This window comes from Salminus brasiliensis, chromosome 9 (genome assembly GCF_030463535.1).
Source record: "Salminus brasiliensis chromosome 9, fSalBra1.hap2, whole genome shotgun sequence".
Classification (NCBI taxonomy): Eukaryota; Metazoa; Chordata; class Actinopteri; order Characiformes; family Bryconidae; genus Salminus; species Salminus brasiliensis.
In genome coordinates, this window is record NC_132886.1 from 40715533 (window position 1) to 40740529 (window position 24997).

General features: G+C 47.9%; 1 protein-coding gene across 3 annotated transcripts in view; it reads left to right on the forward strand.

The window, feature by feature from the left end:
* Positions 1-365: 365 nt before the first annotated feature.
* Positions 366-24997, forward strand: part of prkag2b (protein kinase, AMP-activated, gamma 2 non-catalytic subunit b) — a 30973-nt gene continuing 6341 nt past the window's right edge. The window contains exons 1-10 of one of the 3 annotated variants that reach the window (XM_072688467.1): positions 366-897; positions 5033-5104; positions 8406-8661; positions 21220-21446; positions 22288-22339; positions 22435-22544; positions 22687-22768; positions 23748-23806; positions 23917-23962; positions 24891-24945. In XM_072688467.1, the coding sequence (XP_072544568.1) occupies positions 811-897; positions 5033-5104; positions 8406-8661; positions 21220-21446; positions 22288-22339; positions 22435-22544; positions 22687-22768; positions 23748-23806; positions 23917-23962; positions 24891-24945 (1046 nt within the window). In that variant the 5' untranslated portion in view covers positions 366-810. Of the gene's footprint in view, positions 898-5032; positions 5105-8405; positions 8662-21219; positions 21447-21576; positions 22159-22287; positions 22340-22434; positions 22545-22686; positions 22769-23747; positions 23807-23916; positions 23963-24890; positions 24946-24997 lie in introns of those variants that run through there. The other 2 variants (XM_072688468.1, XM_072688469.1) reach the window with 2 other exon arrangements.

The window sequence follows — 24997 nt, forward strand, 5'->3', positions numbered from 1 at the left end:
AATGAGCTCTGTTCCCATTGGCTGCTCTGTATTGTACTGTACTTGTACAGTCAAAAGCCAAGCCGAGCCAGGCGAGGCACCGTAGAGCTGAGACAGCTGAAACGCCCCTTATAGCTGTGGCTTGAGTGGGCGGGGCTAAACTGCTGTATGATATTACGGGTTTTATTGTTTTAATATTTTTGTGACGTCACAAAACCGGTTCCATCTGCGCGAGCTGGGTTTTTTAAGTGTTTTTTTTTTTTTCGTGCTATGGGCCCTTTAAGGGGTAGACTGGTGTAGCTCCGCCCACGCCGGACACGCCCACTCCTCCGTACGTAGACCCTAAACAAGCGTGCGCACGTTCCTCTACCCGAGCTCCCTCTCGCGCTAGCGCTACCTGGAAGAGCTGCAGCTTCAGGTGGCTAAAGCTAGCTAACAAGGCTGCAGCTGAGAGCACGCGCCGTGGCGCGCGAAGCTCGTTTCTTGTTCGTTCGTTTGTTTGTTTGTTTATTTGTTTGTTTACTTTACACAACCAGGGCGCGTGATGGATACAAAGCGCGAGCGTGGCCCGCGGAGCGCTGCGGGAATGCGGATGTTTTCCCGCGGCACGAGGAGCTGGAGCCTCGCGACGTCGCCCGTTTGGCTCGCGCTTCCGTAAAAAAACAACAGGTTGGCCTCGCGCGGAGGGCTCCGTGACGGATTTGTTTTGTTTCGAAAAAAAAAATAAAAAACGGTTGAAAACGGAATTCGCGCGCAGCAGCAGCGCGAGGAGCCGCGCGAGACACCAAAACACCAAAACACCGCGGAAAAGAGGAGTGGAGGGGGGAGAAGATGGGGAGCACCGTGATGGACGCGAGGAAGAGGGAACCCTCCAAGAAGAACCCCAAGAAGAAGAAGGCGCTGAGACTGTACATGCCGGTGAGTTGTTTGGGGACACCTCTCGAGACTAGGTGGGCTCGGTGGTCGCGTGCTGCGCTCGCCTTAAAGGGTCCGTATTGTGGCAAAACTAAGACGTGTGACGTCATACCTGCTAGAGTTACCCCAGTCCAAATCTACAAACAGTCCGTATTCAACCAAACCAAGCTTCAAAAAAAAAAGTGTTTTCAGCCATAACATTAGAACCACTGGCAGGTGCAGAGAAGAACACTGGTGGTCTGGTTCCTGAGGGTGAATCTGAGACACTTTGGCCAGAACCAGACTGTGAGGTTCTAGACGATGACCGGGGTCAGAACATCTCCAGAACAGGGCGGTGTTCGGCCCGGTATGCCGCCGTGTCCTGCTGGTCAGGGATGCTTCGGCTGCACGAGTGGGAACCTTCACAATCTCGGTGATGGTCATAGCTGGTTCTAATGTTATGGCTGATTGGTATTGGCTCCGCCCACTCATGCTGTAGTCTTAAGGGGTGATTAAGGTGATTAAGTTAGGACTGCTTTGTGAAACAGGCACAATACAGGGCAGCCAGTCAGAGCGGGGCTCATTTACATGGGAAGGTGGGAAACCCTCCTACTGGTGACATAGTTTTGAAGGTGGGAGGAGCTTTAGACAGACTTGAGGTGGATTTTCAGGGGCCGGGGCTTATTTTGTTTACCTTTCTCATCGTAATGTTAGCTACCCAGTCCAGCTCAGACCTAGTCCTAGTCCTTGACTCCACCCATTTATGCAGAAGTTATAAGGAGTGTTTCAGCCTGATCTACTTTTTAATTATGCGCAACACTGGACAGCCAATCAGAACGGAGTTCAGGGTGATAGTATTTGAGTTATATGAGCTCGTATAAGTGTTGTCATTAAAATAAAAATATGAGATATGGCTCCTTTAAAGGGGCGGGTCTAAACATGAAGGACCACATCTTATATATTGTTTAATAGCTTTGCGGTCGTTTGATGTAGAGACTTGCTGTAAGTTGCGTTTTCCGGCAGAGGTCCAGAGCTTTTCGGAAAACCATGATTGCTGTTCCAGGTTCTCTCCTAGCTTTTACAGTTAAGCAGTAAATCATCCGCAGGCTTGTTTGCTTTTTTTACATTTCTATCAGAGAGAATCCAGCGTAGTTCCTAACGGCCACGGACGACACGAGTTCAGAGGTCTATATCGTCCACCACAGACTGCACTGAGGGTGAGGACTGAGCCGTCGTAGTCCTGTCAGTACCTGGATTCTGACCTGTGGCCTTTGGTAAATCTCAGAGAGCTCTGGGCAGCTGCGCTCTCCACGTTCAGCTCTGCTGAGGGGTCATAACGAAATCAGCGAAAAAAGGAGGTTACGAAACGGTTGGCGCTTCGTCTTCGGCTGGTTGTGAAACAGTTGGCATGTGTTGGCACACTGTCCAGCGGCCAATTCTGAACCGTTTCAGCGGACGGTCATAACAAATAAGGGAACTTAAAGGGGAAATCCACCCACTTTTCCCAAATTTTCCATAGAGCTCAGTGTTTGAGAAGAGCACACACAGAGTCGGGTTCGGTGTGAAACTGAGCTTCACTGTAGAGAAACTGACCCACTCTGATCTCTTTACAGTGGTGGTGAATGAAACCAGGCGTCGGTCGCCATGACTACAACACGGATACAGCCCATATTTTATTCACTATCCAAAAAAAACCCACCAGTGAAGCTACAGGAGTCTTCTGAGTTTTATATGGAGTGATGATGATGATGATGATGATGAAGGTAAAATAGTGAATAGAGAATCTCAACTAATGCAGTTTCCTTTAGGGACTACTTTCTGTAGCCGCACTACACCCTGCAGCATGTATCCCTCCACCATTTTAATGATCTGATTTTAAAAGCAGGTTCTAGAGCCGAACTCTTCTCAGAACACTGGTAGAACCGTGTCTCAGGTGTATTCTCTGGTATGTATGCGGTGCTCTGTTTGTTTAAAGGCGCTGTACTTTAGCCCACAGATAACGGCCGGCCTCCTCTTCCTCACGCTGCTTCCTCGTACTGAGGGCCAGCGTTCAGTAGAGGGCTGTAAAAGAGCTCTAATGACCCGCTGGCACAAGAACACCGCATTAATGCCTACTTATTTAGTCCAATAAGAATATACTGATAATATCATTAACTGCACTCCTACACACTGCGTCACACATTAATCACTACACACACATTCATACACGCGCCTCAGACCAAGCCACAAGACCAAGCTGGAGTTTAACTTCGTTAGCGTAAGACGTTCATTTCCGTCGTTTTATTTATTTCTGATTTGTAAGCGGCTGTGAGGAGAGTGTGGATTCTGAGGAGGAGGAGGTGAGCCGAGCCGAGTGTGAGGGTAGTTGTTATTGACTCCACCTGTGTCTTGTTAACCAGAACGACAGTTTTTTGCTGTTTTTATCATTTCTGGACAGAAAAACAAACGGGAAAAAGTAAACACTGCTCAGTTCTTTGAATGTTAATTAAAGGTAAGCGTAATTTTACTAAGTAATTGGTAATGTACTTTAAATAATGCTTAATTACATTACTCTTAATTAAACATGAAAACGTTTCTAAAAGCTTCTCACCCAGTAGAATGTAAATTAGATGTAAATGATGACTGTAACAGTGTAATTATGTAATTTTAATTACATTACTCAGAGTCGGAGTGTCATCCGATACCAATCCATTGTAATTGCCTCCGTGCTGAAGGGTCATCTAATCGGAGTACCTCAGTGCTGAGTATCATCCGATATAGATCTAATCCGAAGACCTCAATATTGAGTATCATCTGATACTGATCTAATCTGAGTGCCTCAGTGCTGAGTATTATCCGATACTGATCTAATCTGAGTACCTCAGTGCTGAGTATTATCCGATACTGATCTAATCTGAGTACCTCAGTGCTGAGTATTATCCGATACTGATCTAATCCGAGTGCCTCAATGCTGAGTATCATCTGACACTGATCTAATCAGAGTACCTCAATGCTGAGTATCATCTGATACTGATCTAATCTGAGTGCCTCAATGCTGAGTATCATCCGATACTGATCTAATCCGAGTACCTCAATGCTGAGTATCATCTGATACTGATCTAATACGAGTACAGCAACAAGCCTGCTGGTGACAGCCCCGGCCACACCTCCTGGCCCAGGAAAGAGCTGATTAAGCACCTGTTGATTTTGCTGCTCGAAGGGAAAAAGAAATGTGAGAATTCGATCACTCCTGACAAAACAAGCTGGCAGATGTGGTGTGAGAGGAGTGAGGGCAGGACGGGGCAGGACGGGGCAGGGCCGGGCAGGTCCGGGCAGGACAGGATGACATAACATTATGAAGCGAGACTGCAGTGATGAGTTATTATGAAGCAAGACAACATTAATGCAATCTTACATAATCAGACATAACAGGGCTGGAGCCGTTTCCACAGATACTGTAAGTGTGTATATATATATATATATATATATGTATCTATACAGCTGATACTATAAACACATTTGATCAATATCTGGCAGCACTGTAGAGGGGTATTGAAACGATAATGGTTATTAAAATAAGTAACTTGGATTTGGACTTGTAACAATATACAGGTATGATCAGATAATGATACTAAAACACATATCGACTCCGTATTGGATGAAACTATAGACTGAATTAGTACTGGTCATTACTATATGTGTATATATATAGGCTCAGTATCTGGCAATACTGTAGATGTATATTTGATCAGTATAGTTGGACGATATAAATACATATTGGATCAGTATTGAGCAATACTGTAAATATATAAGGGATCTGTATCAGCAATATAAAAAAAATAATATACTGTTATTTTTTGTATTGACGGTATGTTTTTGCGTCAATATGTATTTTTGGTAATTATATATTATATAATATGACACATTTTTTTATAGATAATATATTATTTATATATTAATATATAACATAAATAATGTCTCATATTCATATCTAAGTGGACTAATAGCTCAATACTCTCAAAATGTAAGTTAAAATATGTACTGAAAACTGATTGATACAACCAGGCAAAGAAACATTTATATCTCACGGTTCTAAACAGAACCATTGGCTCTATTAAAGAACCCTTTTTTACAGAGTAGTGACATCATTATTTTGTCTTTTTTTTTTCTGTTTCTACAGGATCTAAGTCCGTTCGCATCTCCCCTTGTGGATGGAGAAATGGACAGATCGGGTAAAGTCGGGACCCCAAAGGTAAAGATGATGTCAGAATGTAGGCGGGACCCTCGAGCGGGGTGGGAGGTTGGGCGTTTTGCTAAAACAGCTCCTTGTTCCCTGTGTTATTGCCTGTAATTGCCTCTGTAGATAAACCGCGGCACTGATTAGCCTCACACCACAGGATGGACGTTCACCTGCCGTAAATTCGGCTCTCTCTCACGTTTGTTTGTTCGTTGGAGAAGACGTTCTCCGGGTTCCGCGCTCTAACAGAAGAAAGAGGGGCCACTAGAATAAACCAGCCAGTCTAAAAACTCAGATATGATCTAGACAATGGACATGCTTGGCATTCCGGGTTATAGTCATGGTTATAGGCATATGAACACGCCTGCCTGCCTTAGCTTTAGCCGTAAACACCAGATCGCACTGAGGACAGCCATGATCAGCTGTGTCAGTAATCCAGTAACTGAGTGATTGTTTTGATGGTGAAGCACGTTCTAGGATCTAGCACCTTCAGACATTAGCAGCAGATCCTTTATGTTAAGTTCTGTAAGTTGGGAGGTAAGGCCTCCATGAGCATCAGCGAGCCTTAGTGGTAAGTGAGGTGAACGCAGTGGGATGGTGGTGTTGGTGTCCTTTCCAAAACACCTCTGTTTAAACACAAACACAGAAGTGAATCCAGAACAAACTACAATAGTAAACAGCTACTGAGAACTGTGTACTCGTATACGCTGAGTTACGCTGAGTTACGCTGAGTTACGCTGAGTTACGGAACAAACTTTCCATTGCACTGGACATCCCCTTCAACTCTGGTGGTTGTCCCCTCAGATCCACTGGACACCCCCCAACCCAACCCAACCCATAGCTCTGGATACTAAAACCCCCCTCCAATGGACGTCCCCTCCAAACCCAGTGGAGATACCCTAAATTCCAGTTGACATCCCCTCCAGTTCAGTTGGATATCCACCCACTCAATTAATTTAATTGAATTGGGGATACCCCTCCCCATTCACCCCACCCCCCCATTACATATCTCCCTCCGTATTATCATATTTCGAAGGAATGGTCTGAACTCTGTATACTGCTGTATAAAACATGGACGAGGTTTTCCTTCTTGTTGGATGCGCTGTTTTTTGTTTGTTTGTTTTTTGTTTGTTTTTTTGTTTTTTTTTGATCGATAAGAAGTGATAATGTTTTTGTGATGCATGAATCATATTTCTATCCATGTGTTTGTTGTTCAGTGTTTTCACTGTCAATCACTGCTGCACATGCACAGCTTGTTTAATCTCTATAGAAAAGCATTGCTGATATAACCGGACGCCTCAGAGTGCCCAATGCCATCCCATAGATAGAGGGGTATAAAGCCCTGCAGCACTGGAGTACAGGAGCTCCAGCCAATACTTCTAGGATAAGTTTGAGTAGAACAACAACTAACCATCTATTATCAGTACCTGACCATACCAAATGCTATCAAAACCTCACAGCAATGTTCCAAAAACAACAACAATCCAGTGCAAGACTCAGAGCAGAGCACACTCCCTGTTCTTACCATTGATTTCAAAAGCAGCTTCTAAGGAGCAGGTGTCTACAAACTTTTGGACATGGTAGTGTATCTCTACTACAGCCAGGCCTATGCTCAGGTGCTGCCCTCCTCACCGAGCTCATGCACAGCCTGACTGAACCTCCATCACAATCAAAGGGCAAATATGACCCAGGCCAATAAAACAGCCTGAGGTGGGGGGGAGGGGGGGGGGGGGTAGCTCGAGGATTGTAAAAAGCTCGGGTCACATGATCAAATAAACCGCCCGAGCTCGATCCAAGCGCGTGAAGGTCACCGCTTTGAGGTTTGAACTTAGACTTTGGTCTCCTGCCCAGTGAACGATGAGAACATGTACAGCAGTTCCAGGTGGAGGCATGGAAATCAGCAGGAGATCCTGGAACACGTTGCTGAAGGGCTAAATGATTCTGACCAGGTGCTGACCTTGCTAACGGGAGTCTCCGGGGGGTTGGGCACCCATGGTCTGATGCAGTAGTAAACCTTCAGTGGGTAAAGTAGGTTAGGTCACACAGTCTGTAGGAAGCATGGGGAGCGCAACGTCTCAAGCAACCACAGGTCTAGCGCCTCTGCTGGCCGGTTACAGTATAATGTTTAGCCTCGCCCATTTTCCATCTCATTGTCCTCCTCTAAACTGTCTCTCCATCTATATTGTCTCCAAACTCCAGAAGTTAGTTCTCCATGTGCTGATACTGACATTTTTACCAGAAAATCAGTTTAACCCATAGTCTGCTCTATCATAAGAAGGCGGGGCTACACTTTGGAGTGAAGTGATTGACAGACAGCCTTGGCTGGAAGAGGCAGGTTTTCTGCAGCAGGACCTACATGGCGCTCTCTCGGTTCAGTACATGTAGAGAAACTTAACGTGTAGTGGAGCATCCACTTACTGGACAAACTGGGAGTCCAGGGGGAATCTGCTCAGTGAAGGTGGTCTGAGACACTGAGGCTCGTTCTGCGAGAAGGGGGTGGGTGGGTCTACCAAACGAGTAGGTGATGAGTCTGACTTGGCGGACAGTTTTGGCTTTGTCTCTGGAGAACGGAAGGGAGTGGATCCACCGTGTCCGTGTTTTCTACAGTCATTAATGCGCTATTAGAAAATGCTTAAGTTATTAAATGTTGTTATTACATATTTTTGCTGATAAGCCTCTTAATGTTAATAAATGTGCAGCTCAGATGTTCATTGGGTTTCTGTCATGCTCAGAGTTGTGAAGGTCAGTAGAAGTCTTGCTTGTCTGATCCAATGTTTTCATACATGTTAGCATAGCTGTTGGGCTCAACCCTCCCTGCCGAAGAATCCACTTCAAGCTGGTTAAGCTGGTTGACCAACTTGGCTCTTGACCTGATCAGGATATGTTTTCATTGGAGTTTGAAGGTTTATGAGAACACATGCTATGCTGGTTCAAAGCTAAGCTGGTCAGCCATCATGGGTGGATTTTCATGGCATTTGACCATCAAAGACCACCATCTTGGACCATCTGAACCAGCAAAAGGCATGTGCAGGTCAAATAGCTCCAACACACTGATGCATGGACTTCACAAGACCTCTGAAGGTGTGGTATCTGTGGCATCCAGCATCAAGATGTTATCATCCTGTAAGTCCTGTAAGTTGGCAGGCAGATTGGCCTTGGGTTGAGATTGGGGAATGTGTAGGCGAGGGCAACACCTCAAACCCCTCGTAGGAGTCTCCTTTATTTACGTGGGTGGTCTTATGGCCGTGTTCGTGGTTTGGATGGGAAGGGTAATCTCCAGCTCCTAACTGAACCGAGTGTGTTCTTCTTCCTCCAGGCTGAAGAGAGTTACTCCGCCAGCCCGACTAGAGGCTTCTTCACCAGGGGTTCTGCCACACAGCCTTCCAGCCCCATGTCGGCCCCCATACGGCCCAGGACCAGCCCGAACACGCCAAAGACCGTTTTCCCGTACCCCTCGTCCTACCAGGAGTCGCCTCCCAAATCCCCCCGCCGCCTCAGTTTCAGTGGCATCTTCCGCTCCTCCTCTAGCTCCGCCCCTGCCAGCATCAAGCTCTTCTCCAGGGCCCGCAAAGGTAAGAGAGTGACCAGCTCACCACTGCCAAGATACTGCTCGGGTCATGCACTTGCTTATTAGCTTTAGGAGGTGGTGTGGGGGCTCACTGCTAAGAAAACAGGTGGAGAGAAAATAAATAAATAAAAACAAAAAAACAAGCCCCCCATAGTTGCAAGTTTAGCCAAGCTGGGTTCGACTGAAAGCCAGAGCAAGCAAACCTGGATGAACCAGTCGACTAAAAGATCCTGAAAACACAAGAAGGCGGGGCTACACTTTGGAGTGAAGTGATTGACAGACAGCCTTGGCTGGAAGAGGCTGGTTGTCTGCAGCAGGACCTACATGGCGTCCTCTCGGTTCAGTACATGTAGAGAAACTTAACGTGTAGTGGAGCGTCCACTTACCGGACAAACTGGGAGAAAGTGATTTCTCCTTTCTGTTCCTCCCAACACCAGTCGCTTGACTTCGCTCTTAGACCCGAGTTTTTATGGTCAGCACTGGTGTGGGGGTCAGCAGTTAGCTAGCTAGCTGGTTAGCGAGCAGCAGCTGCTCTGGGCTGTAGCTGAGCTAGCTGAGCAAAGGCTAGCTTAGCGAGTGGCTACAGAGCCAAAACTACGGTGGAAAACCTTAAACTTCAACCTCCTGCGCTTCCATTATTATCATTAGCCACATTTTTAAGAGTCTTTCTCGTTTAAACATTTAAAGTGGAGTTTCAGTCAGACAGCTGAGGAAGTTCTGTGGAGAGCAGAGCAGAGTTAGCTAACTGAGCTAGCTAATGCTAACCGCTTCTCTCTCCTGATTCAGAGCAGTTTAACATCAGCAGTAGTTCCCAGACTGATGGGTTAACACTGTGATAACAGTGCTGTATTTGATGGTTTTCTGGTATGAGATTTTATGGAAGTTGTGTAAATACGGGACTGTGTGCTACTTGTGCAACTTGCACTACTAAAATTTTGAGCAAAACAAAAATAATATTTCCCTAATTTTGCTTTTTAAAATAATTAAATTAAAATAATGTTTAATCTTTAACGTTATTTGGAGATTTCATCTTTTACACACTTCTACAATTCACAACAACAACCGCTGCATGTCTCCGGCACCGCCCCCGAAGCCCACGTCTAGTAGAGCGTCCTGTGTAGGGTTATTTAAAACCCTACCATATAAAATTCCCTCATGATGTGCTCTCAGCAGCTCCTCCAGCCCTCCTCTAGCACTAATGCACTGCGTTTCTTTGCCCAGGCTGTAATGAATGGCGGGTGAGCTGCTGAACTGAGGGGAGCAGCAGATGCTAGGCTGTCTGCTCACTGCACTGAAATAGCTGGATGTATCTGAACGGTCTGGCTCCAGCTCCGGCTCCGGCTCCAGCTCCGGCTAATGCGCTTCATCCCGCTCTCCGTCTGTCTGGATGAGCGCAGGGCATGGACCGGATGCCAAAGCCAGCCTAAGCATTTTTTACAGCTACAGTGAGACACGGTAACACCCCGACCGCACAAAGCTGTGTCCTCACCGAAACAGTTTCAGTCTGATTGTACGGCTTTAAAGTGGTCAGCTTTGTTGGCTGGGCGCATCCTTTGTGCTTATCGAGACGAGGCCTCACCAGGCTGCTGAGGTTAGGTGTCAGATAAGAGACTATGACTCTGGATCAGTGTAAACAGCCATCCGGCGCAGGGCTTCCTGTTTCAGAGTGCTGAGGCGCGGAGCAGGAAGTGCTGTGATCGCGCTCGCGGTTGGCAGCCTCTTGATTTGTATAAATATGGCAGCGAATGAACTCCTGCGGATTTGTGTGGAAAACGCTGTTGGAAACAGGGGTGTGCAAAAATATCGATATACGAAGTATCGCAATGTTGTGTAATACTGTATTGATTCTCAAAAACATAGTATTGATCATTAATGTTGGTTTGGATGGATAGATTGGTGTCGGACAGTGGGTCACCACTAAAGGGCAGTATAAGAGGGCATCTCTCACCTAATTAAATTATTATTGTAATTCAAAAAATAGTTTTAGTAAAGTAATGACGCCCAGATTAAAAGTTAAAACCTCTATAAATGTCTTCAAATGGTTTACGGGACTCTTCTTTAGGTCAAACTTATCAGACAGCTTTCAGAATATGTGAACACAAGCATTTCTCGCCCGCTACGCCACAGACGGCTGTTCCAGAGTGAAGGACCCTTCGTATGCAGCCTAGGTTCAGGGCGCTTTGGAGGACGCAACTGGTGCGTCCTTCCCGGTTAGCCTGCCAATGAGGACCCATCCTACCTCAGCTGCAGCCTGGGCTGTGGACCTACGAATAGTCATATCTCAGAATGCTGTTATCTGATTGGTTCAAACACCTCATTTGTTTGAGATACAAGTTTGTACTTCAGTAACTTGAGGTCAGAGATGGTGGTGAGCTTCATAGGGGCTAGTTTACCCTAAACTAAAAATAATAATAAACAATATACTGAATCAGAACTCCTGAATCAGAACTCCTGAATCAGAACTCCTGCTAATGCCAGGTGTGAACGGCCTCAAGGTGGTTCTCGCCTTCTCTGTGGGCCCCTCAGAAGCCCCTCCCTGCGCTAATGCTGTGCTCAGCTGGGTTTCGAGGGCCGATCTTGTCTAGGCCGTGCAGCTGAAACTTCCCCACAGTTGATCCGGTTCTAGTTCTGCTGACCGCTGCACTCTGCTGATGTTTACGCTGGAGTGCGATTGGGGAAGTGAGGCCTGAACTGCACTTGAGCCTCAGAGCACTCGCGCAGACTCTGACCGTCCCTGCTGCCGTATTAATGAAGTGGTCCAGCTTCACTGGCTTTATCTAACGGGGCTCCACTGACCCCACCGTCGCTACCCTGAGTAGACCATCTCGGACGTCCAGAGCTCCACAACTCTTCCCTTTCTGTTCAGTGCGAGCGCTCCTGCGCCGCGTTTCTCTCAGACAGGAAACACAGTTCCACCCTAATGCGCGTGTGTGTGTGTGTGTGTGTGTGTGCGTGTGTGTGTGTGTGTGTGCGCTGTACTGCTACATCCTTTTTTTTTTTTTTTAATGGAGCTGTTATTCAGAGGTTAGTCAAAGCATAGTGCACTGATAGCTCTGTCTAACAGCGAGAGAGAGAGCGAGAGCGAGCGAGAGAGATTGTATAAATGTGGGATTTGGAGGCACTGTTTGTCCACGTCCAGATAAACGCTAGCCTAAGCATCGCTCTGGCACGTGGTGCGCTGGCGAGATGGGGAAACACCACTGTGCGCCTCCGTGAGTCCTTGACTGAACCACAGTGAAGCTAACATATACTGGGCTGCTTAGACACCCGTCACCTATCTCCCCGTTCAGCTGGGGGCCATTCAGCAGTTCACGCTAGAGCCTAATGCAGGAAGAAGCAGGTCCTTCTCGGCCCCTGTTTGTCGCTCGTGTCTGTTGGAGCCTTTATCATGATTAAGATGAAGTTTGTGGTTTTTCTGCAGCAGGGGTTTGATTGCAGCAGGGGTTTGATTGCAGAGCGGCGTGTTTGTGTTTCAGCCTCGAACTCTGTCCTGCATTAGTCACGACTCGCTGTTCCGGACGCGTCTTACTGATGATGATCAAAAACTTGAGGCCACAGGACGCGCACACTATGTGTCCAAATGTTTGTGGACGCGTTTTCTAATGAATGCGTTTGGCTACTTGAAGTTGCACCAATTGCTGACCGAGAACCACTGTTTAGAGAAGACTGGAAAATGTGGAAACGTGTGTGTGTGTGTGTGTGTGTGTGTGTGTGTGTGTGCTGAGCTAAGCCTCCCGTCTCCATCTGGATTAAGGGTTGGGTTTGGTTTTATTACAGAGGAGATTCTAAGCGGTTCTCATTTCCTCATTTCTTCTGCTTTCAGTTTCAGCAGCTTCCCCTGCTGTCGGGCAATGAAAGTGCAGAAGGACAGAGCAGCTGTGATTGGCTGAGCGCCGCTGCTGGCCTTCAGCAAGACTGTACATGCTGATATTACTCTTCTGTAGTGGCCAGAAAGCTGGATTAGACCTTGGTACAATAAGCTGACAGGGGGTATTCCTGCCTTGAGTCCGGTCATTTAGAATAAGCTCTGGACCCACCATGACCCTAACCAGCCATGTAGAAGTTGAAGATGGGTGGATGGATGGATGGATTGATGGATGGGTGGGTGGGTGGTGGTCTGGCCACGGTGCCAGATGTTCTGCTGTCCCATTCCTGTTAGGGAGTTCGGCTCTATTAAGATGCACCCATTGCTGATGCAGGCCTGATCACACACCTCCTTAGAAGCAGCATCCTCTGTAGGAAAGCACTGACCCAATAAACGGCCTGCTGATGGTGATTGCAGGACACGCAGAGACTCTTCCGTCAGCAGGCGGTCAGTACTGTCCATACTGCAGGGAGCCTCACTGTAGAGCCTCATTGCAGTGGGTAAGGAGGCAAAGCCAGGCTTTAAATAACTTAAGGTGTTGAGGCGTCAGGACCCAACCCCGACCCCAACCCCAACCCCGAAAGCTGAGTCACTCCTCCCCTGCTGTGGTGGAAAGAAGGCCTGTTTGTTTTTTCATGAGAGGAATATTCCAGAGTTTGGTCCAGCCACAGTGACCTCTGGCACGGGCAAGCTTCTTTTCCACCCGTAGTGGCGCTGCCACGGATGGGCCTCGTTTCTAGAAACTTCTCTAAGAAGTGGAATTCTTGACCATGTTTTGGGTTGAAGACTCTTACGGGCGGCTGGAACGTCCAGTCGTCTTCGGTGGCGGCCGCTAACCGTGTTTGTTTGGTTTTCCTTCGTTCAGTATCATCACTAGTGATACGCGCTGCCCTTGGATGTGCACTGTAATGCGGAAAGTTTGTGGACACCAGCTTATCTGGTGTTTCTGTAATCAAGGATACAAAAAGGAGTTTAACAAGTTTGACATCTGGCAAGGCTTTACTGTAGATGTTGGAACATTGCTGTAAGGAGGGTTTGATGGCATTTAGCCTCACAGTGAGAGCATCAGTGAGGTCAGGTGCTGTCCGATGTTGGATGATCAGTTAAAAAGTGTTGGTTAGAGCACCAGAGAACCCTGTTCTGTAGTTCAGTCCACAGCTGCTCCACAGCTCAATGCCGGGGGTCTTTTTTCCAATTGGTCACTGCTTTTATATAGAGATTATACATGGCTATGTTGTTCACTGTGTCAGTGGTGAATGCTACTTAATAAGAAGGGGTGTCCACAAACTTTAGGACATAGTGTACTTTTAATGCAGTAGAGCTTTACATTGAGTATTAATAAGAAGGTAAGAGTGGAAAATGTTGTATATGGTATAAATATGATTGCTGTGGTTAGGGGACAAACCAGACGTCCTCTTGGGCCAGGTTTCGCCTGCAGGCCACGTTTTGAGCAGCCCTGGCCTAATAGAACTGTGTCAGGATATTTAGGATCTAACAGCATCCAGGGGGTCGTCTGGAAGGCCTCAGAAGATGCTGATATTGCTTTTTAAGATAATTTCCAGTCTTCTGTCTTTTTGTGCCTCTCTTGATGATGCTTTACTTTTCATTTGAACTGTATTGTCTAAAGAAAGAGCTTTCTTGGTTCCTATCATCCTTGAACTTCCTTCACTGCTCACTAGGAGGTGCTGCGACTCAAACCACAGAGTGAAGAGATGAGATATTAGGTAGTGAGACTCAATAAAAATGTATCGCACCCCCTCAGTCCTGTCCACTGCCTGGGTCTTCTCAGCCGTAAGGCAATGCTGTGACCCGTCAACCACAAGTGAGAGGAGCATGTCCATCCTCGCCTCGGTCATGTGATGAGAGCAAGCTGAGTGACGACACGTCCGTGCTCTCTGTTTCCTCCTGGCTGAGGTGGGACTGTTATCTAAAGAATTCTCACTCTTAAAGAGGAGCGCGAATGTGTGACCTTATCTGAACATGTCTGACCGTGCAACTCCAGCCGTCCATTTACGGCCAAAAACGGGAAGCAGTGGGGTTCCAGTTCGGTCATGAACAATCATCTCCCGATTCCTTTTCTGGGTTTTAGTTGATTCTCCACCCAAATAGAGAGGAACACACTTCACGTTCTGTGCTGAGAGATGCTACGCTATATGGACAAAAGTATTGGGACACATGCTCATATATTGTTTCTTCTGAAATCTGCTAAAGAGAGTTTCTGCTGCTTTTGTTGGAGTAACTGTCTCTACTGTCCAGGGATGAAGGCTTTCTAGGTTTTGGACTTTTGGTTGCATTTGATTACAAGAGCATCAGTGAGGTCAGGATGAGGTCAGCATAATGATCACCACCCCACCTCATGCACAACGTGTCCTAAAAGTATTGGATGGAGCGCCGTCCATAGCTTAGAAAACACACAGAGAGGGAGAGAGCACGGTCGATTGTGCTCTCTTGGACTCTGGCCTCTGGCCTTTGATGGCAAAGTTGAGATTTGAACCTCTGAGCCACTCAGAGCCCACCAGAAGTAAATCTGTAAGGCCACTATGTCCATGCTGAGCCCCAGCACCAGGCTGTGCAGTTCTCTGGAGTGATGATTGAGCTCCATTACCTTTAGGGATGGGTTTAAGCTGCAAAACTAACCATCCAACACCAGTACCTGACCTCACTGATTCTCTCACTCTTGTGAGGCTGAATGCAGTCAAATCCGCCTCACAGCAATGTTCTACCATCTAATTCAAGGCCTTCTTAGAAGAGTAGAGGTCACTGAAGCAAAGGGGTGGCAAACTCCTTATCAATCACCCTTGTTTTCAAAAGAAACACTGGATGAGTAGGTGTCTACATACTTATGACCTTGGCCATATAGTGCGTGTCATGATACGTACTGTAGCACTTAAGTGTGAAGAGTGTTTACTGCGGGATAGTAAGCGCTTTTACTGATGGTGTACTTATTAACTTACAATAAAATTCAGGCTCAGAGATGCTACAGCGCCCAACAGTGGCTGCTTAGTCGACCTGGGTATTGAACCCACAACCCTGTGATCTATAACCTAATAATCCATAACCCAGACTCCATCAACTGAGCAATCACTGCCGAATCTGCTGCTGTATTTAATTGACAAACATTAATGAACTGGCAGGCAGTTCTACCCTAACGAATGTCAAGCTGGCCACAAGAGCTTGATTTTGACGGCTGTAGCGGTTCTTGGCCGCTGTAGTGAAAAACCCCAGACTGTCTGACGGCAGCCCGAAGATAGGCAGGCTGCTACCCCACTGGACGAAACGCAGCTAACGGCTATCATATCACACATTGTTGTTCCAGGGTAGATCGGCTTCTTGCTCCTCGGCCCCTTTCCGATACCTTATCCAGCATTTTCTGAAATCCGTCCCCATTCCCGAATCCATCCCTACGCCGCCCCTGGCAGCAGCCGCCCCGGTTTCCTTCCGTCTTCAACATGTCCGGCTAACGGAGTCCCAAACACACAAGCCTTTCTGAGATGAGCTTTGTGGGAACAGCAGGAAGCTCCAGGAAGGCAGAGGGAGGTGGAAGCTGCTAAAGCGAGAGGTAGAAGGATGGCATGGGACTCTGTCCCAGAAGGAGACCTGTCTTTTTAAGAATAGATCTCCCAAAGGGGCAAATTCAGACCAGTGGGGGTCGACTGTGAGACGTGGTTTAGGAAGAGTCTCGGTTCAGGTCTTTTTAGTCGATGCTGTGAGGAGCAGGACAGGCAGCGATTCAGGACACCGCAGAGAAGAATGTGACGGTGCGATCAGTGCTGGCGGGACTCCCACATCCAGGGTGGGAGGCGTGGTCAGGAAGGAGGCTGGGCCGCTGGTGGGGGTTGGCTGGGCCAGGCGGTGGGCGTAACTGGCTCTGGACGGTTGGTCTCCTTTTACACCATCCTGCCATATGGGCTATTTTAAAAAGGCACTCTCTAAACTTGCACCTGGCAAGTTACCGCAGAAAGAGCAGGGGATCGCTGGCCTACAGCTTCAGCTGACCGAGGGAGGGAGTGTGGAGGGGCAGAGTATCAAATCTGAGAAGGTCTCTCCGACACGATGCTGGGACCTTTTATTTTCAGTAAGTCTTGGCTGGGCTGGAGCACTGGTATCAAGAGCTTGAGGGAACGTTGCGTCCGAACAGAGGTCTAAAAAACCTCCATCACCTTCTGCAATGCGACAACCGCTGCCTACAAGAGGTTCGACAAGCGCTACGAGTCACACCCCCACGAGATGCAGTAAAGGGTCTTAATCCTCTAGAAATAGGAAGGACATCTGCTACGCCTGCCTCTCAGTCCAGGCAAACCTCAGATCGAGTACCGGTTCGGCTCTGGGACCTTGTGTCGATGCCTTCAGCGGGATCGTCTAGGCCGTCTCCTTTCTGACTGTCCTGGAATTCTGTTTGCATGGTCGTCAAACGACGACTGAGCAGGAGCCCACCACCTCGCAGCCTTCAGGTCTTCAGTCTGAGGGGAATGGTTTACGATCCATCCAGGGCAAGGCATGTCGTTTCCCTTGAAGAGGTTCGGTAGCTTCAGGAGGAGCAAGAAGCGCAAGAATGAGGAGCAGCTCAGCCTAAGCCGGAGGCGGCAGTCCGAGCCCCCGTGTCTCCCCGGTACTGTATCGTTGGGAACCATGAGTGACGAATGACGAAGAGCTGTAGCTTTTGAGTCAGAAGTGTTTCCCTAAAATGAACCGTTTTGCTTCTCCAGCACTGCAGATTCATTTTTTAATAACTAGAACTTGGAGCTTCATTGTTTTCCTGTTCCTCCTGGGTTTGGGAGAAGGAACTTGTGGTGTGTGTAGTTTGTGTTTAGCAGTAGAGAGTGTTGTCAGAGTGCACTGGGGCTGGGGGGCCCGGTCTTAGGCCAGCGTACCGCCGGACCTTCGCAGTCTGGCTGTTGAATGGTGTTAATGTTGGTAACAGGCTGGAAAGAATACGCTGGCTCGAATTGGGACAGGCGTAGTCTGATTTCCGTCTCTCCGGGGGTCTGTTTGAAGCTCAAACTTCATTAAAATAGACGCCCCAGGCTCCTCACCTACAGTACAGCTCAGGTCCTGATTTGGAAAAGGACTGACCCCGACCCTCACAGCTGAGTCGCAGCGACCAGCAGACCGGGCGCCTCGGTCACTTGAGCTGTTAGATAAGCGGTGTGTTTGTGAGAGAGAGGTTTCGGTCTCTTAAAGCTGCAGATAAGAGCTTATGTCATTAACGAGGAGTATAAGAGATGTGTGATTCATACACACACACACACACACACACACACACACACACACACACACACTGTGTCCAAATGTTTGTGGACATCCTGTCTAATGAATGCGTGCACCCATTTTTAACACAGACACACTCCACGTCCCTGTAGAGAAATACTGCCAATAGAATAGGACTCTCTGGAGTGGGTAAACATCATGAAGCTATTGGCACCATGCCTATAAAGCCCCCCAGCATTGAGCTGTGGAGGACGGTGTTGGAGCTCCATCCAGTACTTTTAGGATGAGGTTCAATATCCTGACCACACTAACGCTCTTGTGACTGAATGCAACCAAATCTTCCCTGAACAGTAGAGACAGTTACAGGATAAATGGTGTCATCAGCAGCCGGAGCCAGAGAGAGCACGACTCTCTCTCCCCACATCACTACAGTGTGATACTGGCTGGCATGGGCATCTGCTAGCCGCTGCATCAGAGCTGGGTACCCCGGTGCTTTCCTTCCAGCACCTTCCTTGGTTACCCGGTTATGTCGCATCAGTTCAGCAGTTCATTCAGTGTTGGAGTGAGTTGGGTAACTGGCTATCTAAAATTGGGGAGGGACATTCCTAACCAGTCACTGAACACCCCTGTGAGGAGTGTGGCGCAATGTGAAACCAACCGAACCAACTGACCCAAACAATCTAGGTATGAAGATGGTGAGCATCCAGACTCTTTCCTAGAAAATTCTCTTTCCTAGATCAAAACAAATCTGCTCATGGAGACGTTTTCTCTTTCAACAAATCACAGCGTAGGGGGAGGTTCTGCAGGGGTGCCTTTCCCAGAAAGCGTCATAGCGTGACGGTCATCGTGACCTTTGTATATCAAGTGTTGGTTTAGACTCCATCAATCTTCCAAAGATCTGAGACCCCCTCACACTCGTGTTGCCAAACTTAAGAGAAACTCTGCCAGATTGGCTATTTTTACACCAGCCAGTGTTCACACTGCACCAGAGCTTCAGAGAAAAGGAGAGATGAGGTTTCAGCAGTCCTTCTTGACCCCGGGGGGGGGGGGCATCCCAGGAGTGCTATACTAAGGACTGCTGGAACTGGTCAGAAGAGGGTTCCTTAGAGAGCTGCTTTGTTTTCGTTTTTTAAATATTGACCCAGTTTTCCTCCCTAGTTTAAGACTAGCCAAGTACCCGACCCCCTCCTTAGTACCTGACCCCCTCCTTAGTACCCAACACGGGAAGGCTTTCCACTAGATGCTGGACCATTGCTGTGAGGGTTTGAATGCATTCGGTCCACATGAGCGCATCAGTGTGGTCCGGTGCTGACGTTGGGTGATTTTGTTGAACCGTATCAACTTCAGATGAAGCACCGTCACTCCAGAGAACACTGGGGGTCTTCAGACTCCGCGACACTGGACTCGACGTGTATCATCAGCTTCAGTCTTTGCTCAACAACTGCTGAGCAGACCCAACGATGGGAACAGCACTTGGCAATAGTAGCGAGAAGGAGCTGACCTTTGGGAGAACAGTCCCTCGCTCGCTGAGCTAATTAGTGGAGTAAAATTGGCTCTGTTCCACTTCAGCTCACGTCTCTCAGGTCTTTGCATGTGCTGGCCAGTTCTTTTTCAGTTTAGGGCTAGCAAGACTTGCAGTTTAGAGACGGTCCACTTCAGCAGGCAAAATAATAATGTCCAGAAAAAGGTGAAAACCTTTACATTAACATTTGACTTGTTTTCCAGTCATTATATATTGTTAGGGTTGTCTTGGATATATATTTTATTTATTTATTTTATAGTTCTCTAAGAATTATTCTTAGAATAACAAAGTTAAAGCAGCATTATGCAAATGGAGTATTTCTTGCTCCTGGCCTCCCCCTACAGTACAGGGTGTTTTGCACTTTGGTAAACACAGGCTGTGCAGCATGTTCTTTAGGGGTGTCACAAGCCAGGTAGAGAAGCATGTGGGCTGAGGTGGTAGAGTAATATTACAGGATTTTACAGTAATACGCCTCGGGTTACGCAGCGATACACATTTCTCGTAAGCGTTGCCCTGCTCATGTCGCCAGACCTCCATAGTGCAGTTAGCAGTGTGCTGAGCCCTGAGTGGCAACGATAGTGACCCCATTCTTCCCATTACTGTGAGTGTGCCATCATCAACGTAAAAAACTACATAATGTTGCTTTAAATAGTCCCGTTATGTTCTTACAACCTTCTCAGACTGAGGCAGTGTAGATTTCAGGACACAGGCCAGGTCTGAACACTGCATAAGTTCAGTCGGCTCGGCTCGGAGTGCAGGAGTGCAGTCGGCTCGGCTCGGCTCGGCTCGGCCCAGCCCAGCACTGCCCTGCCCTGCCTTGCCCCGGCCCGGCCTGGCCCTGAGGCAGGCTAGCTTATCTGCTCCTGTGGAATGTGTAGCAGCGGCAAGGCTAAAATAAGAAGTTAACACAGTGACCCACCAAGCGGGCCGCGGCCAGCTGGCAGAATGCGGCTAAATGTCAGGAGATAGCGGGAATTCCGGAGACCCACCGCTCTTCCAGAGTCGCTGCCGGTTGGAGAAGAGGAATTCTCCCACATAGTTTCCTTCAATGTTGTGATTTCCCCTCGACAGGTGGGAGGAAGCTGGGCTGAGGGGATTGTGTCAGCTGGCCTCGGGTTCTTTCACTAACTGGAACTAACAGCCCAGACAGATATAGATATAGATCAGTGCACTAGTATAGGGTGTAGGGTAAAGGGTTCTTCAGTGCTGTTTTTAAAGCAGAAAGGCCTGTGAGCGGTTCTCCGGTTCTCCCGCTGGTCAAACAGAGCGCTTCAGTGAGGGGTCTATAAAGGGTCCGATGGTTCCAACACGCAGCAGGACAGTCCTGTTCCTCTGAGGCTGTGAGCAGGGTTGGTACAGTAATGTCAGCAGGGCAGCGAGTGTGTGAGTGTCATGTGTCAGCCAGTGCTGGGGGTGACGTTTGTGATGACTGTCGTGTGACACACACACACACACACACACACACATTTCTTCAGGTCTTGAGTGTATCGACACACACCGGCGTCACTCACCTGTGGCTGCCAGCGCGGTCAGCTGAGGGCCGTTAAAGGGCTGATCTGCTGCATACCTGAGTACCAGAAACGGTCGGGGTTCAGTGTTCACTGCTTACCAGCCTCTTTATCCTGTGCTGAATTAGCACTATTTCTGTATGTAAATGAGCTCTGTGTGGATTGGCTGTCCTTTTTATGCCAAGTGTAGTAAAGGGAGAGCTGCTGGGAGTGTGTTAAGCAAGTTTAACTAATGCTGTGAACTCTAGCTAATGTTTGGTAGATGTTAACTGATGTTGGCTAGATGTTAAACACCCTAGCTGATGTTGGCTAGATGCTAGCTGATGTTGGCTAGATGCTAACTGATGTTGGCTAGATGTTAAACACCCTAGCTGATGTTTGCTAGATGTTAATTGATGTTGGCTAGATGTTAATTAGTATTTCCAATGATTTATTATGTTGTTTGTTTGGTTTTTGTAGCCTCTGGGGTCTCGTCTCCCCCCAGCACGCCGACGCAGAGCTCCAGCCCTCTGGTGTTTTCACTGGACGCCCCCAGCAGTGCTGCGGAGCGGCTGGAGGAAAGACGTGCCCGGTCCCTCTCCTCTCCCCCAGACACTGGCCAGCGCTTCAGCGTAGCCTCCAGCTCCAGCAAACCACCGCTCTCCACGTCCATCCCCACCTTCTCACCACTCAGCTCCTCCTACCTGGTGAGTGCCTCATGCTCACTCTGTAGCCTCATCTTAGCCTTATGGCGTTAATAATAAGAGAGCCTCCTTTGGGTCCACCACCCTCAGCTTTACTTCATCCACCTTTTAACCCTCCTCCATGCTTTAACCCGCCTCTGCTTCATCCGGCTTTTGGTACACCTCTCTCAAAACTCAACTTTGGAGCAAGAAGGGGGTGTGAAAGAGACTCCACAGAGAGGCCAACCATCACTTTGGAGGAGCTACAGAGTTCAGTGGCTGGCACTGGAATGAAGGTGCACCAGTCAACTGAGACTTTGCTAGTGGGTGGGAACTGGGGAGGGCGGACACCCAAGAGTCTGAGGAGGGTCCAAAGAGAAACACTGTAGGAGCTGTTTTACCTTTTAGTGCTGATCTGGGATTTGATCTGCTGTGCCCCCACCAGAAGTAGGACGTAAACCACCCCCCTTTCCAACGCCTCCACTGTTCAAACAAGACGACTAGAGGATGAAGATCAAAGGCACCAGGCGAATGCTCCCTGGCTGGAAGGGTGTGTGTGATCTGTGAATGTTTTACCTGCTGTGTGTGTGTGTGTGTGTGTGTGTGTGTGTGTGTGTGTGTTCCACATGTGGAGCTGCATGGGCAAACTCATGGGTGAGAGAATTTCACAAGGTGCCCTCTGTCCCTGTGTCCATGCGCTCTGCTGGCCTTTAGCGTGGACAGGGCGAGCAGGCAGGTGCTGTCTTACTGGTCAAATTCCTAATGTGGCTCTGCTGACGGTTCAGATGGTGGACTGGCCTTCGCCGGTGACCGGTCCTGAACGTTGCTCTTGTGGTTTGATATGTTGCCTTTTGTTCACTTGCAGGTTTATGGTGTAGCTGAAGGCATGCTGGAGAAACTTGACCTCGGTGATGAAGGTAATCTTCACCTTCTTCCAGACGTTCTGCTCGTTTCCACTCTAAGGACTCTGAGGGTCAGTTAATGGTGGTCTCTCTTTTTTTTGTCCTTCCAGCTTCAGAGGAGCCAGGCTCTGATATTTACACGCGCTTTATGAAGTCCCACAAGTGCTACGACCTCATTCCCACCAGTTCAAAGCTAGTGGTCTTTGATACCACACTACAGGTAGGTGTTCATTCAGTTACGCTGTCCATCGGTCCGTTGGACCTTACTCGTCCAAACATGCATCCATTACACCCCCAGTTTTGTTTCTTCTGTGTTCTGTCCAGTCAAACTCCTGTCTAAGGCAGATCTCCTCTGTTCTCAGGTAAAGAAGGCCTTCTTTGCTTTGGTTGCTAACGGAGTAAGAGCTGCTCCACTGTGGGAGACCAAAAAGCAGAGCTTTGTGGGTAAGAAAGTTTAGTTCACGCTGACCACACCTACTCTAGGGCAGTGGTTCCCAACCCTAGTTCTGATGGACCTTCTGCCCTGCACAGTTTAGTGTTTGCCTTACTCCCAGCTCACCTGATCCAGCTGATCAGCTCATTAACAAGCCCTTCCTGAGGTGAAGGTGGTGTGTTGGAGCAGGAGACCACTATAATGTGGGGGTGGGGGGGCTCTCCAGGCGTGCACTGGATTTGCTCATGTTGGGTGGGTCCCAGGTGGTCATGGGCTCTGAGCCTAGTTGAACTTCCCAAATGGGCCCCATCATTATAGCCCACCCTAATCTCACAAGTCCTGTCTAGGTCCAAATGCTCCGTGGACAACCCACACGGGGCCCATGCTCAGCCCCTAATGGTCCCATTACTGATCCTGGTCGGCATCCATATGTAGAGCCAACATGGAACTCGAGGACAAAACTTGTCCTCTGGTTCCCAGTTGGGCCACCCATACAGACCCCACATGGACATGTTAGCTGGGACTGTGTCCATATTTGGTGTTTATGTTGGTGGGCCAATCAGAATCAACCTAATGTTAATGTGACGTGTGAGCATCGAAACTGGTTTAGCTTTCTCATAGCAGAATAATGGTGACAAAGAGCCTGTTTACACCTGGCTTTAACAGCACTTTTCACGGGTCAAGTGTAAACAGTACCCGGTCGAAGTAGATCCAGATACTATCCGGATAAAAAGCGCACGTTAAAACCAGGTGTAAACCGATCCAAAGTGAGCGCAAGTCATGGAGTGAGAATAGGAGAACACACAAAGCTGGCAGCAGGGAAGTGGAGAGCCAGGTCAGGGCAGAAGGCAGGAACAGCTCATCTCCCAACATTAGAGAAAGATACAGGAAATTGATGCAGCAGGAGAAACTGGTCCAGAGGTTCGGAGCTTCTGATGATTTAGAAAATAATGGTTAATTTATGTAATTGATCGAATTGTTTTGCTTTAGGAATGCTGACCATCACAGACTTCATCATCATACTACACAGATTCTACAAGTCACCTTTAGTAGGTGTTTAAGCATTTTCACTTTTTCCTCTTTAAACACAAATGAATTCAGGATTTAAAGCAGATTTGAGTTTGTTTGGGAAAATAGTCATTTCTTTTTGTCTGCACAGGTACAGATATACGAACTGGAGGAGCACAAGATTGAAACCTGGAGAGGTACCTATTACTTTAGAAAATCATGATTACAATTTATACACAGCTTGTCTACTCTCTGTAGAGAAGTACTGCCAATAGAATAGGACACTCTGGAGCAGATCAACATGAAGCTACTGGCTCTATGCTGCCTAATGCCAGGCGTGGACTAGAGGGGTATAATAAAGCCCCCCAGCATTGAGAAGCTGTGGAGCAGTGGAAGAACTGTGTTCTCTGGAATGATGGTGGTGATTCATCCAACACTTATGGGATGGGTTGGGGAGGTGCTCAGTCAACATCCTAACATCATTAATGCACCAACATGAAGCGTCGCTGAATGCAATCAAATCCTCACACCAATGCTTCTCCTAAATCTAATATAAAGCCTTCTTCCCTGGACAGTAGAGACAGTCCAACAAATACAGGAGAATCTCTTTTTAATACTCTTGATTTTGGAAGAAACAGTGAATGAGCAGGTGTCCAAATACTTTTGTCCATATAGAGTATAATATCATGATACTTGTTACTCCTTGTTTGACCTCATACAGAACATGATGCAGCAGTACTCGTCAGCCCTAGACTGGAACCTTAGATGTACATTAATTCGGTTCTGACCAACAGTCTAGTTTGCTTTAGTCCAGTGTGGCGATGCAGTATGAAGAAGTATAAAGAACACCTGCCAGATTCCCAAAATGCAGCGAAGGGTTTTGCATCAATGATAAATTTGTCCAATTCATTTGTGGCTAATGTGGAGCAGATTTCCCCCAAGGGGTTTAAATCTGTACTAGGACCAGGCCAGAACATCAGATGGTCCAGGAGCTAAGAACTAGCTTCTGATTGGCCGTGTTGTAGAGATTGTAGTGATTCCCTGTAACAGTGATGGAATGCTGACCCGTGATGTTGAGTGTGTTGTTTGGTGAACCGGGGCTTGTGTCTTTGCTCTGTTGTACAGAACTCTACCTGCAGGAAACGTTCAAGCCCTTAGTGAACATCTCCCCCGACGCAAGGTACGTTTCCCTGCTCCTCATTTCCATAAACCAGGGCCAATCCAGACCCACT